We start from the raw sequence: 18,757 nt of genomic DNA, 5'->3' as shown, positions 1-18,757 counted from the left end.
TAGAGTGTTACTGATCGTTTTCTTTGAGACTGTGGTCCCAGCTCTATTCAGGTCATTAACCAGGTCCTGCTGTGTAGTTCTGGGCTCATTCCTCACCTTCCTCAAGATCAATGATGCTCCACGAGGTGAGATCTTGCATAGCGCCCATCTTGCTTGTGTTTTCTCTTGCAGACCGAGGGAGATTTTCCGTTATTTTGTATTTCTTCCATTTTCTAATAATTGCACCAACTGTTGTTGCCTTCTCACCAAGCTGCTTGCCTATTGTCCTGTAGCCCACCCCAGCCTTGTGCAGGTCTACAATTTTATCCCTGATGTCCTTACATAGCTCTCTGGTCTTGGGCATTGTGGAGATGCTGGAGTCTGATTGATTGAGTGTGTGGACAGGTGTCTTTTATACAGGTAACGAGTTCAAACAGGTGCAGTTAATACAGGTAATGAGTGGAGAACCGGAGGGCTTCATTAAAGAACTAACATGTCTGTGAGAGCCAAAATTCTTACTGGTTGATAGATGATCAAATACTTATTTCACACAATAAAATGGAAATTAATTACTTAAAAATCATACATTGTTTTTCTGGATTTTTGTTTTAGATTTCATCACTCACAGTTGAAGAGTACCCATTATAAAAATTACAGTCTTCTACATGCTTTGCAAGTGGGAAAACCTGAAAAATCAACAGTGTATCAAATACTTGTTCTCCCCACTGTAGATACAGAAACGGAGGTGGAGGCAAAGGGAGCCGCAGCTCTCCTAATACGGTGGAAGACAAACTTGTGGAAGCAGAAGAATCCATGACTGAGGTGGAAGATGGAACATCAACAAGCTGTGGGTCAGAGGAGGATCAGATATCAGTTTGGCTGGAGACGGGAGAGGATGATGATGATGATCTTGTTCCTGTACTGAACCTGTTGAAGAATGTGTTTAGCTCATTTGCTCTGTCCAGAAAATAATATTGTTAAAAAAAATCATGGTGGCATGTTTTTATGTAATGTTTGGAATGAAGAAGATATGCTGCATAATCTGATGTCATTACAATAGAGTATTGTGGCTCAGTGCAAAAACACACATTTTGTTGGTTTCTGAAGAGTAAACACTGAACAAGTTATATTTCACAGACATCAATGCTAAAGAAAAGTCTCACAAGAGTGAAAATCACAGTGTTTATTTACAAGACAAGAAGCTGGAGGAAGAGATAATTTTTGTACATATTTCACAGTGTCATATTTCTATGTATTATGATGTAATGATGTATTTTTGGGCTTACTGTATTCTGTTTTATACTTGTGTGTAACTCAATTTGTGAAAGCATGAGGAAGATATTTTAAAAAATGTAATATATTTTGCAGTATATTTTTGCAGTGTCATAGTGTCATATTTCTATGTATTATTATGTAATGGTGAATTTTTGGGCTTATTGTATTCCGTTTTATATTTGTGTGTAATTTTCACTTGATTTGTCAATTACCGTTTCTGTGATTTTAAAAATTGTTTTTAGCAATAAAAATTAAATGTTATCCCTCTCAGACCAAAAAGCACACGTCCATATTTGTACTAAACACCCCCCTGGATCTGCATGAAATGGTTCGTTCCTGCTTAGCGTGACGTTTTCAGCAGAAGACAAGAACATCTGTGGCAGCTGCTATGCTGGAGGAGCTGTGCAGCTTGATCGGTTGTCATGCTGGGAGTAGACTTTTTGTTTGTTTTGTTTATGTTTTAAAGTGCTTGTTGGTAAAAGTTAAAGTGACAGAGGTGTAATTTGGAGTTAATTTTACATTAAACAAGGAAGCGAGATGGATGAATGTGAAGAATTAGATTCAGATAATTGTAGTATGAATACCTGATGTTAACTAAACTGTGGGTATCCCAGTTATAAGTATCATAAGCTTGGACAATACAGCCCAAGATATCTGATCATTTCTTTCATAGTCTCCTTAGGATGCTTGGTGCGTTTTTTCCTCTTCGCCTTCCTACAGTTTTTGTATCTATCCAAGTCTGGAAACTGAGGTGGCCACTGAAAGCTAGATTTTTTCTTGATGAAGGGGGTTGCCTCATGAAATACCCAGTGACCATCCTTTTTCAGTTTAACTGCACCAGTAAGCAAGATTTTTAGTTCAATCTGCTGGCATTTCAAGATGGCACGTTCTAACAAGATTCCCATTGCCTGGGGAAGGGAAACAGGCCCGCATCATCATATCCTCCGTACCAAATGCTGTTTTTATTCTATTTTTTTTTCTTAATATTCAAACTTTTTTTTTTTTTGCCTATGCACCAGAGGGTTAAACCCAGTATGAGAGCTTGTTGTTGATGGGTGCAGTTTTAATTAAACTCTAAATTGACTCTAGCAGACTTTAAATCTAAATAAAAATGCTCCAGTAACACTGCTTGGAAGAAGACCTGCAAATAAAAATAAAATCAACTGCTGATACTGGAATAATATTAAGTAAAAACATTAACATGTCTTTAATGTCAGTGAAATAATTAAATATATCTTACAACCCAATGAATAAGAAGAACAGTTTGCAAACTTGTCATGGGGATGTGAGAACAATAAATGTTTTTTTTGCTATACTATTTTCACAAACAGGAATTTTAATCCTAATTTTGGTGACATCTTAGTTTCCTGATCACATTTAAGATTATTTCTTATCTTTATCAGAAGGTGTTGCAGAGGTTTGTGCAGCACCTTGCATGTCTTATTGCAGGACATTGTGTTCTTGCATGTGTTTTCTCCGTGAAAATTCGAGCTCCGACAGAACGTGTAAAATTCAAAGAGGGAGTCACAGCGCCCCCCAGAGGGCAGCGGTGTACTGGCAGCTGGACCTCCTGTGCTGCTCCCATGGATGCTCCGCCTCTTGAAGCGTTTGTATGCGACTTCATCGGCTACGTTGTGTCCCTGTGAAGAAAAATAAAAAAACAGTGGGCATGAGAAATTTTACATTTTATAAATTTTATACTTTGGCAAAAGTAATCGTCACTCCAAAGCTGACAGCAAGTCCTAGAATAAACTTTTGGAGAGCTGTTTCCTCTTGGAAATTTCACAATAAAATGTCCGTGTCTCTGCGAATTTAAAAAGTCTCCCAAGAAATTTTATTAGACATTTCTTCATAACTTTTGACCTGGTATAACATAGTATGACATGTTTAAGAACCGTGACTTTTGAATTTAGCACAGCTTTTAGAAACTTTTGGGTTTTTTTCTAAGGCAATGAGTTTCCTGTTTGTAGGGATTTTTTCCCCTCGTTAACTTCACTTTACTTTCATCCTCGAGTCCGCCCAGACTTTTCTGCAGGATTCCTAACTCCCCCCCGCCTCCAAGATGGAGGCTCTCGGAGGTTATCCCACCAAGTCCTCCAAAGCCAGAATAAAAAGGCTTAGGGTCCTGGTGAGCATGACAGTCGGTGTGGGCTGTTTGTTCCTCCTGCAGACGCACCTGGTGAAGCCCAGAAAACAGAGGGACTTTTATTCGTTTGAGGTGAAAGACGCAAAGGGGAGGACGGTATCCCTGGAGAAGTACCGAGGAAAAGTACGTCCACATCATCACCAGGCGTCTTAAGTTTGGGGATAAATCTCTGCAAATCTTCATTTGGAAACGGAGATTACGTTTTTCGTCTTTATTTCCTACTTTCTTGTCATTACATTCTGTGCAGAGTTTTATTATAACACTTGCTCCATGGTTTTTGTCCTGTTCAGGCATCGCTGGTTGTAAACGTGGCGAGTCACTGCCAGCACACGGAGGCGAGCTACAAGTCTCTGCAGGACCTGCACCGGGAGCTGGGCACGTCTCACTTCAACGTCCTGGCCTTCCCCTGCGGCCAGTTCGGGGACACGGAGCCCGGGTTCAGCCGGGACATTGAGGCCTTCGCCAAGTCCACGTACGGCGTGACGTTCCCCTTCTTCAGCAAGATCAAAATCCTGGGCACGGAGGCTGAGCCTGCCTTCAGGTTCCTCACAGGTCAGCAGGAAAACTTCATGTCAGCAGTTGCTGACTTTAATTGTTTACTTGTCCGTTTTTTTTTCAGGGTGTAATGGTTATATAATTAATATTACGCTTGAATTTAGTGTGGATTTCTTCTTTAACCCACTTAGGATCAAAAAGGATAAAATCAATGCAGACATTGAGGCAGATATTTAAATAATGAAAGAGTTCTGAAGGTTCTTGATCGAGTTTTACCCAGAAAAGACTGGCTGGTTAACTTTTTCTTATGATGGGTAACTTTTAAAACATAAAAAGGATTTAGAAAGATTTAGACAACAACACTAATATTTAGATGCATGTCAGCTTTAAAGTTGAACCCTTTTCTAGACAGCAACAATCTTCCAGCAAAATTCTGCCTGGATGTTTTACCACTGCAAGTCAATTTTATTGACTTGTTTGCTGGCAGAGACTCAGGCTCTTCAGTGAAGTACACACGTTTTAGGGTTGAAACTGAAGTGAATATTTATAGGAAGAAAATCCAAGAAGGCTATTATAAACCTGATAGAATTAGTTCGTTGTTTTGAGATCATTGTCCTGTTAGAACACCATAAAGAAGAAGGTAAGTAAGAAATAAAGCTCTGTTTCAACTAGCTATTCATGTGTTTTTCAAAGAAAAGATTTATGGTGGTAGGAGAACCAGCTATGTCCAAACAATAACAAAGAAGTTATTGTTTGGAGAAGCTAAGATTAGGCTTTCAGACCTAGTCGGCACCGTACAAACTGTTAAACATGGCATTGAAAGCATCATCATGATCTTTTCTGCTGCCAGTGGTAATTGAATGGCATATTGCACAAAATGGATGAAATCATGATGATCCAATATTAAATGAATGACATTCATATCAATGATGAGTGTTCAAAGGTTCTCAGTAAACGTGTGTATTGTTTTACCAGAAAAGCTCAACACACATTTAAAGAGATAAAAAAAGCTACTTACAAATATGGAAATGCTCTTATTTTTGCATAGTTACATTGTTAGGAAATTAAATATTGTTGTTGCGCAACACCTCCCCCCCCTTCTCTCTCACTCTACTTCCTCTTCTCAGAGGAGGGAGATGTGCAGCCAGCTCTCCATCTAACGGGTAATTTGAGTTTTCTAAATCTGATGGGATTTTACCCTGTTCAGAACTGAGTAAACTCTGTTTAAGCTGGCATCGAGAAAGACTAGCCTGGTTTCTAACGACCTCCCCCTCCAGATGTCCCACCCTTTTTCACCCTGTGAATTAGCCAGATTGAGTAGCTTGCAACCAACTAGCTTCACAGAGCACACCTGTTAACGGTCGCTCTTTCTCTTTATTACAACTTGCACTTGTTACTGAACCAGGTTGGTTTTAGTGACTCGGGCGAGTCCCAAGGGTGTTGTTTTAGTTTTGGCTAAAAGCAACCTATAAAACATTTCTACTTTTTCCTCCCAGAATCAAACTTCATAGCTATTTTACAACCATCAAAGAACTTTAAGGTGACTCATTAATTGAATGTCCACAACATCTTTTAGATTTTCTTAATGCTAATTATTTTATTAGTAAGGCAATTTTGCAAGGGTCAGTACAGCTTAATTCACTAGCAGAAATAATCAAATAAGTAAAATCAATACTCTAGCCTATCTTTCCCTAATGCTGACACTGAGAACTAAAAAAGGGAAACTTTGAGAGAGACGGACAGAGTTTGGCATTTTGAACTCCAGAACTGGCCTGATGATGAAGAAGGTGTTGCAGCAGCAGGAGGTTCCCAGTACAGGAAGAGTACTGACTTAGAGCAGCAGGTCTCGGGCATCAGGGTGACTTCCTCATGCGCGTAGCGGTCCTCAGCTTCTTGTCTTGCAGCTCTGTAGCTCCCTTCTCCTCGTCTCACGATCTTTCTGGTCCCACAGAAGGAACACACCAGTTCTTCCTCTTTGCCTTTGTTCTTTGCCTTTGTCTTTATCTTCATCTTTGCCTTGGTCTTTGTCTTTGGGGGTCTAAACCCAGCTGTTGAGAGAAGTGCGATTTGAAGCCACATGTTGCGGGGCTAACGGGTTGGTCCCCATGTGCAGAACAGTCTTCGGTTCTGTGGCCCCGGCTCTTCTTCAGCTGCAGAGTTCTTTGTCCATCTCCGTCTTGGCTCGAAGCTGCCTGAAGGATCCAGCCAAAGATTCCTCTGTTGCACCCACCTTATAAAGGGTTTATCCACCTTTTGGTGCGTTTGCATTGGCTAGCTTTGTTGCTGTGCTTGTCTCATTGGCTGACTGCTTGGACAGATGATCTCATCTCCATCACCTTGGAGACCTTATGACCGGATCTCTGTTCCAATGTCCCCAAGTTGCTCAACAGTTCCTCCTACCTCTGTTTCCTGCCCAACCTTTTCTTAGGCAAGTTGAAGTTTAGCAATAAGGCCTTGTCTTCTCCGCTCTCCTATCAGTTCCCCTTTTCCCCTGACCTTTCACCTACCATCTACCTTCAACACAACATCAGTGACCTTTAATTACAGTTACAACATTTTACATCTTTTCAAGTTCAATGTCAAAATCACATTTATAACCTTTTAGTTTCTGTGATTTAACATTCACTTATAATGTTATAATAACCATAACTTATTAGTTACTCTTATTATAATCATAATGTGAGTTATTACAGACACTTCTGACAAGAAACCAAGAATACTCATTATTCTAATTATCTGATACCATGTTACAGTTTCTTGTTTTACCTTTAAGTACTTCCACAAGTGTAAGAGTAAGTGTAAATATTCTTATAATCAAACCAACATCAACCACTGGTTAAACCAATATTAATTATTGGCATAATTATAAGTCATTATTTTAAATATTTTACTCTGGGTTTTATCCAATCTCTCAAAATGTTTAGATTTTATTCTTTAAAAACCTTTAATGCTTTAAAATAAGGAATGGTCTGAATTATTTTTAGCCTGATGCAAGATAGAAACTTCCCCTTTTCTTCAGAAAACCAGCTCTTCCTGTTTCATGACTCTCTTTCTGCCTGACTATGATTTTTTATGATTAAATAGAAAAAAGTAGAATTAAAGCAAAGTTTGCAGGACACAATAACAACACACACAACCAGATTCATTTTATTACAGTCTGACTCTATTGTTGGGTCTTGATGTCACCTATGTCATTAATTTTAMGGTAATTTTATTTATTATTACTATTAAACTAAAATCTCCAGCATGGGGAAGTGGGATGAGCTCGACTTTTCTCGACAATATAGTTGTTGTATTGCTGTCTAGGGATGTCATTAGAATAAAAAAAATTAATCCACTCAAACTGTACTTTTTTATTTTTTTTCTAGATTCTGTGCAGAAAATACCAAAGTGGAATTTTTGGAAGTTTCTCGTGAATCAGGAAGGAAAAGTGATCCGGTTCTGGAGAACAGACGAATCCATGGAGAGCGTCCGAAAAGAGGTCACAGCACTGGTTCGAGAAATCATCATAAGGAAACGCGGGGAGCTATGATGGCAAATGCTTGGTAGATATGGGACATTTTGCCACTTTATGTCAGATGGAGCCGTCCTGGTCAAGCCTGAAGTGACTGAAGTGTCGGCAGAGGGCGTGCGAGAGACATCTGTTGCTCCAGAAAGAAGTGTTGGTATGGTTTTATTTGAGTGTTGGCCATTCTATCGGACAGTAACGAATCCAGTGTTGGGTTTAAAAAATAAATAAATAAATTTCTCTATGGTGTACTTTTTAAAGTAATTTTCTAAAGTTTACAATCTTGTTTTTAAGATGAAGCCTACCTTTTCACCTTTCAGTGTCTGATTTGAGCCTCTTTACTGTATCTCATCCTTCCAACAATAAAATAATGTACTTCAAGAGCATCAGTTGTTTTCTCCAACGGGCTGCATGGAGATGCCCATGTGACCGTGGTAAATGTTGCGTCTCCAACGACTGTTCAAATCCTCACCTAGGGCTTTTCTACATGGAGTTTGCATGTTCTCATGCTTAATGATCTCTGCAAAAAAGCCCCACCGTGCACAGATAAGTGGGTGGATGAATTGATGTTTTCTCTAGAGGTGATGGTGTGCAATACAGGCAAACATCTCTTTTTTTTCCATAAGTCTTATGGTTCAGATGCTACATTAAGTCTTGGTACCATTTTTATTATATAGAAGCAAACAAACGCCTTTTTCAAACTGTCTTGCAATGACCTTTAGCGAAACAACAACTTAGTCTTTCTACACACAACTTTTACTTTAGCTTTATGTTTATTAAAAATGAGTACTCTGTGGTTTTGTACATTTCAGTGTAGGTATATAGATATGCTTAGAGTACGTACTGTACATCATAATTCTTAGCACCTAAAAACCAATAGCCGAAAGAGGATGAACCTTCATATTCACGGTGGTATTCTTTTTTACATTGCAATGTAAAGGCATTGAGTATTGCACAAGATCAAGCAGCTGTGGATTTCTCAGACAGTTTTGAGGGCAGCAGCAGGTAAGCTGGCACCTGACGACCCAACCAGCTAACGAGACACTGCCTACAAACCAGCCGAAAAGCACCAGAGGTCCTTTACCTAAAGATATTTATATGAAAAGTCCTCCAACATTTGCAAGTTGAGCGTAAATGTAACCGTTATGGTAGCAGAGCACTGTGAGCTGAAAGAGAACTCGTCAGCTAACATTACACTGCCTCCATACCAGTCACAACTGAAAGGTCTTCTGCACCAAACACAACTTGAGACATTTTGCAGCCCAGCTTCAGCAGCAGGTATTTCTAAAGGTTGCCCTGATAGCATCAGTGGGGACGGAGGTGCAGCTGCACGCAACCAAATCTGCTGCCACACTGGCACCTCCACCTCAAATCTGTAATCTAGAAATCGGGGAGATTCTGATACAGAGATGTCCACTTTTCATCTTACCTTGAAAGGGAGAAGGTCTTCTTATCCTCATTAAAGCATCTTCCTAACAAAGAGGAGAAATTAAATAATTGAGCTCATAATTCAAAACAAAACGAGTTTCTGCAAAGTTGATCAGTAAGAACCAAGTAGGGGCTGTGATTTGTTGAAAGTTTGCATGTGTTGCCTAGGAGCAGCAGCAGCAGCAACAGGTTAAAGGAATACAAACAGGTTACAACACCACATATTTTAATTCCATGATTTGATCTACTTACCCACTTTTTTGAATGTCCCTATGTGAATTTTTTTCCCCCCTCTTACAGAGATCACTTTTAACCCCTTCACCCCGCTGAGACCCGGGTCATATACAGTACCTGCGGTCCCTCCTGCTCCAACTCCCCTCCTAAATACTCCTGCAAGGCGGACAGCAGAGCGGGAAGCTGCGACTTCTGCTCTGCCATTGGCGGCCTAATCCTGTTTTTTTTTCTCTCTCTCTCTCCTTTAAGTGGCTTGTCTGGTGATGCCATTTGCGTCCTTGTTTCCAGTGCAACAATTAAGTAGACAAAGTAAAGAAAAACAGCAACGCGGTAAAGCTGTAAAAGAGGAGGCGGCAGCGTGCTGTTGGCCCAACATGAAGAATCTAAACCTGAAAATTAATCACACACCAGAAGCTGGATTTACTATCTTATTTTGATATCAGTTACCAAGAAGGAGCTTGGAATCATTTTATTATTTTCTAATTTAATTTTTTCTTTCTTTCTTTTTTCTTTTTTTTACAAACATACACTGAGTGCGAACAGAGTCGTTAAGTCCAGTTGAATCTGTTAGTGTTTTTCACGTGTAAATTTAGTGGTGAATATGTGTGCGTCAAAATGCTCATTTTTTGTATAAAGACAGAAAAGCCACACATATTTTTAGATTATTCTTATTATTTTAAAAACACTGGCGTAAGACAAGAAATGTAGAGGAAGGAATCTGAAAAATGTTCACAATAAGCAACACCCATCCTTAAATGACTAAATAAATAGCTTTATTGACATAAAACACATCTGAAGTTTTTTTTTGTTGTTTTTTGTAAGAACTACCAAAAATAAATATTTGACTAACTAACTAACTTTTGGGTTTTGCATTAGGATGTAAACAATTAATATTCCTGGCAGAAAATTAAATCTGATTGAAATAAATCTTGCTACATGGCAGGCAGCTATTAGAAAACTGTTGTGTAGTCGCGCGCTTCACACCGCTTGGTAACGAGCCGCTGTTGTGGCGCTAACTGGGCTGAGCGGCGCGAGCGGCGCGCACGTTCTCGCCACCTGCTACCTCCATATGGGCCTTTAAACACCGCGAGCTCGAGCCTGGAAGAGCGCGGCAGGTGCGCGGGGCGGCAGGATGCTGCCTCTGGAGCTCCAGTTTAACACACCTTTGCTTTTTGATTCGGCAACCTGACACTTTAATAAAAGTCAACACTTGTTGTTCTCTAACTATACTTGATTGAAATCGCTGTTCTGTTCTGTTTTTTTTTAATTATTATTTATTTTTTATTAATTTATTTTTTCAGGCATCCTTCCCTAACACTTTTTAAAAGATATTCTTTCATTTTGACCCTGAGTGTTGGTTCCGGACTCTTGACACCTAAGGAACAGGGTTTTTTCCCCCTCCTCCATCCTCTTTCCCGCGACTTTTCGTTTGCAGCCTCCTTCCTTTATTCACCTTAGAAACCCACTGTGTCTCTGTGACTTTATTTTTTTTCTTCTTCTTCAGTTTGGTGGCCGCTTAACTGGTCAAATGTTCCCCAATCGGCCCAAACGATGCTTGCTCTCTGCCTGCCTTTTTACTCGGTGGCAGTCGTTCGTTTCACAGTGAACTTCATGACTGGTGCACTTCAACTCTTTAGAATATCAGTAAAGGTTAATTTAGTCAAGTAATTAGATGCAACAGCCAAACTCATGTTATATCGATTCACACACGCTGAGTGATACATTTGAAACGTCTCCATAGTTAATTTTTATAACTGAAACCCCCAAACTAAATTTAGACTTGACAGTTGTTCAATAACCTGTACTGGGAATTAAGCCCCAACAAGCAATGGCTGTACGATGTGCTCCGTCCAAGCTTATTATTAGAAAGTTGAGTGGAAGGAAAAGGTGTGGTAGAAAGACACCCCATACATGCCTATGCATCTGTCATTTTCCTTATGCTAAGCACCAAACCAAAAACAGTGTCTGGAGCATCTTCCTTAGCTAAGGAAAAAAATGGTTCTGGACTGCTCAAAGTTCTCTTTTCAACTTTACTGGGATGTTGATTTTTTTTATTTATTTATTTTTTCATTTTTCATTGTCATTTTTTTTTTTTTTTTTATAAAAGTTTGAATATAGAAGAAGTTTGGTGACTTCTGCTCCCACAATACAACATTTAGCAAGTTGAAATAACAACCTTATGGATAAACTGTGCAAACAAAGCCTGTTCAAATTTCAAGGCAATAGACAAGGAAGATGGCTGTGAAGAACCAGGATCCAGGGCCTTTTCTCATGCCACACAGACTCAGTCAGACAAAAGTGAAGGAAGCCTCTACATCTTAAGGCAGGTCATGAGGTTACATTTGTTTATTTGCTGAAACAACAGGATTTCGCAATGAAAAGTTTCTTCTAACTGAGTAAACATCTGTTGTATTTTACATGTGTATATATGGTCAAGTGTGGGGGGAAAAAAAGCAAGTTTTTCTCCAAAGTTGAAGCAAAAAGAAGTTTATTTCAAGGCTTGTAAAATATATATTTTCCAACAAAAAAAATGCAATGAATTCAAAATTCCTCATATCTCGAGGCGTGTAAACAAAAACCGAATGTAAACAGCAGAGAGGGCAGTCTTATTTCCTTAAAGCGCCACTTTTGACTGATTAGCTCACGAGCTACCTGAGGAAGACATCACTTAATCATTTACAGATCACTATAGATTAGGAGTTAAGCATTAACAGCTGCTGCCCACCCACTTCTCTCTCAGATTTATGGCACCTTCATCACAAGAGCCCCTGTGGCAGTCTGTCACGTCAGCTGTGGCTGGGGACCCAGCGGAAACGGTACCCCCCCTGCAGGGTCCTTGATGTAAACGCATGCCCATGAGGAAACACCTGAGTTCGAATGGTGCCGTGCTCTCTGACGGAGGTCCTGAAGGACGAGGCATCTTCTGCAGCCTCCGGTGCATCAACATTCACAGTGCTGCTGCTGTTAGGAGTGGACATCTGCAAACTTGAGAATGCGCCATACATGCGTATCGTCTCGGACTCCTGTGGTGATCCTGCAGCGTTGCTGAGCAGCACAGCGTTGCAGCGTGTGCTGATGTCCCTCAGAATGTCCTCCACCGAGTCAGAGGACTCTGTTTCATAGCCTTCATCCAGGCGCTGCCTCTTGCAGGGACTCAGAGAGGTGGTTTCAGAGCTTGGTACCTCCGGATCTTCAGCACGAGAATTTCTGACTGTCATGAGTCTCTAAAAGATTCAAAATAATCAGAAGTTCACACTCGTCAACTATATAAATATGTTTTTCTTTTTTCTATAAAACTTTACATTCTGTATAAACACGGCTGAGACAAAATGCTGTAACTATTCAACTAATATGAAATGTTTGAGACCCTTATAAAGCTCCACCTCTTCCTCGGGGTCAATCCAAAAGGTCGTTGCTCCCTACTAGGATTGTTTTTTAGGACAGATTTTTACCTGCATTTATCTCATTCATTGTTGGTTCCTGCAGTGGAAATGCTGGGGGAGGAAAATGATCCCTAAAAACGACCCTGGTTCCTGAAAAGGTTCCCGCAGTAGAAAAAACCCACCTAAAGAAATGGGTTTTGAGCTTGAATTTTACTCACTTCAAGGACTGAGGCAAGGTGTTTTGCTCTAGTCGCCAGTTGCTTGAGGTGCAGGTTTCTTTCCTGAAGGGAGTCCAGTTCTTGTTGTCGCTTGTGAAGACTCTCCTGGAGCTGCAGACGTTACAAGATATTTTCGGTTATGCTGTCCGCTTTTGTTTGTCCTCTCTGCTGTGTTTTCTTGCATGTTTTCTAACATGCAAGAAAAATATAATATTTAAAACTGTATGCAGCAATTTTAAATGTTGATCTGATTCACTTGTCTTTGGAACAACCAGTATTCAGAGCTGGCCCAAGGCATAAGTGAAATAAGCGGCTGCTTTTAAAAAAATATATACATTGTTGAAATATTTATTCAATATTTTGCCTCGCTAAATGATATGATGGACACAAATTTTGCTTTGTCATTTGCATCACAGAAAGTTGAGTGAAAGAAAATCAAATCTCCATTCACACAAATAATCCTAAGATTATGTTTTTACCTGTTTGTTGATGGCCATTGAGTCTCCAAGAGCCCTCCCCTGGCACTCTGCAACACTCCTCCATGAAACTCCATCCTCTGTTTTTTCTGTGGAGGTTTGAACCATGCTGACCTCTGGAGAGAAATCCCTCTGAGGGGTTAGAGGGGGTATTACACACCCCTGAAATGGGAGAAGTTCAGACAGACAGCTATCTCCTGCAGCAGTGGAATCTGAGAGAAGAGAAAGATCACCAAGAAAACAATGAGCAGGAGTTTGGAGGAAGGATGACCAGAGCAGAAATCATCCCATTGCCAGAACTTAGCTCCCTCACCTGTGATGAAAGACATCGCATAATCTCCATAATGCTGCTCGTCTGGGTCAGACTCATTCACCTGTGAGGAAATAAAGCTGATTATTAACATAATGTGTTTTGGTAACTAAAACCCACAAAGAAACCATGACAACTGTACCTGGTAATTCCACCAAGTCAAAGCAGAGCTCCAGGAGTGAATCTTGGTGGTCATTTCAGATGTGTAATGTTGTGCAGAGGTTGCAGTGTGTGGAAAGGAACTTCAGGTGAGGTGCTAGTGTTTAGTAGCCTGCCTGTCATGTGTAAACTACAATCCCATTTGGGCAGGATTGCCGAAGTCAAACATTAACAGAGGGGGGCTCAGACTGTCTTACCTAATAAATATCGGTGTTGGTTTTGTATCAATTGTAAAACTAAACCACGAGTCAGCAAGTATTGTAACCAGATCAAATAAATTCCTGTGGTTTTATTGTGTAAGATGATTTTATTCTCACCTGAGAGATGAATGAGTTTCTCTCCTGTTCCACAGCAGATGCACAGCCCTCCAAGTCCCCCCATTCAATTGTTGCAAAACCTAAAAGATAACCATAGTGTTAAAAAAAGGACCTAAAAATAGTATCTGGAGTTCACAGTATTTGTGGTTTACCTTTGCAAGCAATGCGAGGAAATTCAACATAAACACTGACAGGACTGCTGCTTCTTGGCACCGGGAATTTATCCTGCAGGAATAGCGCCTGTCATCAAAGTTTTCATTCATTTGCACGTTTTTCTAAAGAGAGAGAACTTTGCTTACAATTGCTTTCCCCCTACGCTGTCCCAGTCTGTTGGGCCAAGCAGCACCGAAAGCGTTCCCTTCTTTTTGCGTCTCCATCATCAGCTCCATCCATCAGAAACTGACAAGGACATGATTTAGACTTGTAGCTGATATAGTCGACTTTCTCCCGGCTCGTGTCTCTGTGTGCCGCGGTTTCCCTCTTCTGGCCCAATCAAATCCACTAGTTCGGTCTCTAGGGAGTGTCGGCGTCCTCGGAGATGAAATTAGTGCAGTATGGGGTTTTCTGTTTAAAACTGGGAAACGGTGCCGCGCAGAACGGCGCCATCACAGCGCCAGCAGGTGCGCACCGCAGCGCTCCCTCAATCTGCGGCCAACATCCCCAAGCAATCAGGTCTCATTGTAATCATGCAAATTACAAGTATACTGAATATTTACTGTAAGAGTCGATTAATATTATAGAGATTGTGTATAGGCTGAGCAAAAGATGAATACGTGACGTCCGCACATATTTATTTTATAACATGCTCATATACCGCCTTGTTTTTTCTTGCGTAATTTCAATCCATTTGCGTAAAACATCTTATAAGAAAGCTCGCTGCCCTCGAAAAGAAAAGTGGAAAAGGAAAAAAACAACAACAAAAAAACTCTAAGAGCAGACAGTTCAGTAAACACTTGTGACAAATGACTCAATTAGTAAACAAACACGGGGATGTCAACTGGTCTTTATGGAGCTGAATGCGCCTGTGTGGCCGAGCTGCCACGCGTAATGGATTAGCAGATAAAGCCGCGAAATTGCCTGGCCTGTGTTGGCACAGTTTGTCTCTAAATACTGCTGCTAACAAAAACGACGAAGTGCTGACCTCCAGGCAACAATAGCCGCAGGAATCACTACTTTTGGAAAAGTGTTTATTTTCTGTGTTGGTCACTCCAGCCATCCATTTATTGCGTGATCTTAAGTGGTTTCTAAGATTTGTGTTAGTCTTGTGATGCGCAATCTGGTTTAAAGAGATGATTATGGTCCTTTTCACTAGTTTTGATTTTATTTCAATAGTTTCGTTCAACTCCAATATATATATATTTTAATGTTTTGATTCCTTGCAACCCGAATTTTATCAGCAAAATCACATAGAGGGTCATATGGTGTGGTTCTCTTCTGGCAGTGCGTGCCATGCTATTGAGGTGGAAAGGTCCCCTGTCTCATGTTCATTGGCTTTCAGGCGACTTGTGCCCGTGTTGAATAGATTAATAATTTTATTCTGTATCAGATTGACACATTTTAATTGATCTGTGGTGTTTTCCTTACATGTTATTCACTCGCTGTGATTTGACACATTGGATTTCTGCTTTCTTTCAGCGCAGTGGCCAGTGGAAATGGCAGCGTTGGGCAGATGTCTTATATGTGTGTGTGTGACAAGTATGAGATTATTTATGTAAAGTGCGCAGGATAAATATATGAATAACTCCATTAGCCTTTTCAAATGTTACAATCAACTTTAATGTATTTAATGGTGAATTTATGAGCTAACTAGAAATGATAGAACTGAAGGAGTTTTCCTTTATTTCTTTTTTAAATGTGCAGTTTTTATATTTTCAGCAACTCTGAATCAATACTTTATAGAACCACATTTCATTACAATTTCAGATGTGTCTTTTGGTGTATTTCTATAACAATTTTGCACAAGTAGGAATTTTTATTACATCAGTCATTCTGTGTACAGTTTGCACAACCTGAGCTTTGGATTGCTGCATCGCACTACCAAAGTAAAAGCCAGCATTTTTTTTTCATACACTTTATTACTTAAAACAATTAATAAATAAGATACAATGGTTCAAAAATCCTTCATTAAAGAGATTACAGAAATGTGTAAGTAGAAACACAAATAAATAAAATATAATACCAAGTAAACCTTTAGTGGTTGCAAACGTATGACTGTCCATGAGGGCTGCATGCAGCTCACATCTACGAAAACAAATCATCATCACGCATTGCTTCCCAAACACATCATAATACACTAAGAAAAAACAATTCGAAACCAGCTTTTTTAACCTTCTAAGGTGATGTTTTACATTAATGGCCTCACTTTTAGAGTCTCCTGATTCAGTGACACCAACATCTTTAGGTTGTCTTTGCATTCCTGCACCAGACTGCAGTCCTGATCTGGACTCGCCTCCCCTGTCAAACACTGCCCAGGACTAAAGGTGGAGCTTTCACATGACTGGACACAAACCGGCTGCATACATAGATCTCCTCTGAAACATTCCCATGGGTTTTCCACCAACTCCACGGCTGCCTGCTCTGCAACGCAGTGTTCGGTTCTCAGTAATTCACATGCAAGTCTCAGGGCACAGCAAGCAATCAGAGATGGTGGGTATTTATTGAAAGCATAGTCTGCTAGAGTCAACTCACATACTTTTTGTGCAAGCTCACTGCACTTTCTGATCTTCGCTATCGCTGAACTCACTCCTGAAAACCCGTCACCGCTGTTGTTCTTAATCACAAACTGGGCAGCCTCGACGAGACTGCTGAAGTAATCCAGGAAGAAGGCCAGGGTGGGCGAGGCGAGGCGAAAGTTAAGGCGGAGCAGGACGAGGCACTCCAGGTTGCAGAACTGCTCCTTGGTGAAAGCATCACAGCACAGAGACAAGAGATAGCTGACCGATGGAGAGCGCACCTCCACCTGCAGAGACACAAAAAGAGACGGGGGATATCTGAATGGAGTCAGAGGGATCTGCCTCTGAAAGACTTCACTGAAGACTGACCTGTTTACTGGCTAAGAGGAGCGCAGTGACACCCAGGAGCTGGAAGCAGTCTGTGGCCACTGGAGTGGACGCCAGGAACCTGTCCATGATGTTCACCGTGAGGCAGCAGCACTCAAAGGACAGACGGAAGTGTTTATGGACAGGGATGAGCCAGCTCACCAGCTTACAGCGTGCATCTGCAGTCAGCTGCAGGCAGAGTAAAGAATCATCAGAAAACTGACCCGAGTCATACTGTATGAAAAAGTATTTGCACCTTATGGATTCTTGTTGTTGTTTAGTTTTCACACTCACATGTTTCAGGGGGAAAAAAAATCTAAGTCAATGTGATTCTGTGGACTACAAAGCACTAAATGCCTTTAAAATCTAATAAATGATTGTACCACTCTGATCAGCGTTAAATGCTATTAAGAGTTTGCAATAAATAGAAATGAATCATTTAATTCGGTCTGGGGGAATTTCAAATCACTCTTTTTAGCAGAGAGCAGAATTTTTGATTCCTTATTTTGACAAATTATTCTGATGGACAACATCCACCCGAGACCATCGCACAACCAAATTACCCAGATGTAGCTTTATGCACTCCTAATATGGAAGGTTCCATGTTTTCTCCATCTGTGTATAATGGCTCTCATTGAGGAGCATTGTAGTCCAAAACCTTAAAAACTTCAAGATAGAAAAATGGCAAAGATTTTAGAATTCCTTGAGACTGAGAAAAGCTGTATTTGTTTATAAGATGTTTTAGCTATAAGTTCTATTTGGAAAATTTACATTTCTATTTGGGTGTCAAAAGTTAAATTAAAATCTAAAGACAAAACATAAGAAATCCATGTTCACTTTGAAGCACAGATGCTACTGCCTTTGCAGCAGTACATATTCCGTGAGCGTCTCCAAGAAATTGTCTTGACAAAAACTAAAAGATGATGTCAAATTGCAGTTTGACATTAAAAAGCTAATGCATATCACTGCACTTGTTCAATCAAGTCAGAATAAGCCAGTTATGTATTTTTGATTCTCAATCATCTACTGTAAATAGGCTGTATTTCTGCTGGCCTACTTGTGGTTGACGTGCCAAGCTTTGGCAGGGATGAAACTGCGACTCTTTCTCCCTCTGGATCCTGAAACCGACGTCTCCGTACTGAAGGTACCAGTGGGACAGCTGTCCATCAGCGGGCTCTGATTCTTCTGACTCCAGTTGGGATGCATTCGTCCGACAACGGGGCGGAATGGGAGAGGAAACCAGATCGTCCTCGAATCCAGAGTCACCCAGTTTGGACATAAGTCTCTGCTTTCTGTGCCGAGCAGTCTGCCGAGGCGGCGTGAGTCTTCTTTGACAAAATGTACCGCAAACTGAATCATCCTTTCTAAATGACACCATGTCTACATGTCCGTCAGTCTTTAGGGCTTTTGTGTATAAACTTCTCACCGTGCTCGATGCTCCACGGAGAGTGATGCCGCGTAGTGACGTCACTTTTCCCGGGGTAGTCCCCGCTCTTGGGTCTCGGCTTTCTTCCGTTGCTCAGGCAACGGGAGCTCAGTCTCACCATCCCATGTTGGTTTTAATTAACAAACCTTTACCATGTGGCAGTTCTAGCAGCTGTTGCTTTTAGACTTACTCTGCAGGACAAAACAAATAGGCAATAAAAACATATTTTTTCGCAGGTTAAATGAAAAACAAAGTTTATTTCATAAGGTGTAACAGTGTCACCTAAAATTGTCATCGCACGTTTGTTGCTCATTTGAAAAAGTGAAATAATCAACTTTTGAGGAGTGAACAACTGAGTAAAGGCC

The 18,757-nt window shown here is 40.5% G+C and overlaps 3 protein-coding genes and 1 long non-coding RNA gene across 5 annotated transcripts; 1 reads left to right on the top strand and 3 right to left on the bottom strand.

Annotated features, from left to right (window-relative positions):
- Positions 1-1,149: 1,149 nt before the first annotated feature.
- On the bottom strand, positions 1,150-9,169 carry LOC103469975 (uncharacterized). The gene is made up of 3 exons (XR_534435.2): positions 9,084-9,169; positions 8,833-8,875; positions 1,150-2,894 (listed from the first exon to the last, which is right to left on the bottom strand). It is a non-coding gene; the product is annotated as an uncharacterized LOC103469975 (long non-coding RNA).
- Positions 3,281-7,786, top strand: gpx8 (glutathione peroxidase 8 (putative)). The gene is made up of 3 exons (XM_008418065.2): positions 3,281-3,523; positions 3,691-3,952; positions 7,264-7,786. The coding sequence occupies exons 1-3, from the start codon at positions 3,317-3,319 to the stop codon at positions 7,425-7,427; spliced, it is 633 nt and encodes a 210-aa protein (XP_008416287.1). The 5' UTR covers positions 3,281-3,316; the 3' UTR covers positions 7,428-7,786.
- A 2,406-nt stretch (positions 9,170-11,575) lies between the features above and the next one.
- Positions 11,576-14,317, bottom strand: mcidas (multiciliate differentiation and DNA synthesis associated cell cycle protein). The gene is made up of 7 exons (XM_017306642.1): positions 14,228-14,317; positions 14,081-14,153; positions 13,929-14,008; positions 13,456-13,516; positions 13,146-13,354; positions 12,667-12,777; positions 11,576-12,289 (listed from the first exon to the last, which is right to left on the bottom strand). Exons 1-7 carry the CDS (start codon positions 14,315-14,317, stop codon positions 11,852-11,854), a joined length of 1,062 nt encoding a protein of 353 aa, XP_017162131.1. The 3' UTR covers positions 11,576-11,851.
- A 1,654-nt stretch (positions 14,318-15,971) lies between these two features.
- Positions 15,972-18,570, bottom strand: ccno (cyclin O). 2 transcript variants are annotated; one of them, XM_008418064.2, is made up of 4 exons: positions 18,393-18,570; positions 18,024-18,291; positions 16,970-17,155; positions 15,972-16,887 (listed from the first exon to the last, which is right to left on the bottom strand). In XM_008418064.2, exons 2-4 carry the CDS (start codon positions 18,243-18,245, stop codon positions 16,273-16,275), a joined length of 1,023 nt encoding a protein of 340 aa, XP_008416286.1. In that variant the 5' UTR covers positions 18,246-18,291; positions 18,393-18,570; the 3' UTR covers positions 15,972-16,272. The 2 variants fall into 2 exon arrangements, with proteins under 2 accessions (XP_008416286.1, XP_017162124.1); XM_017306635.1 differs by having other exon boundaries at positions 18,024-18,570.
- Positions 18,571-18,757: the final 187 nt, after the last annotated feature.

Source organism: Poecilia reticulata, linkage group LG9, assembly GCF_000633615.1.
Source record: "Poecilia reticulata strain Guanapo linkage group LG9, Guppy_female_1.0+MT, whole genome shotgun sequence".
Classification (NCBI taxonomy): domain Eukaryota; kingdom Metazoa; phylum Chordata; class Actinopteri; order Cyprinodontiformes; family Poeciliidae; genus Poecilia; species Poecilia reticulata.
This window is presented reverse-complemented; position numbering and strand designations above follow the sequence as displayed.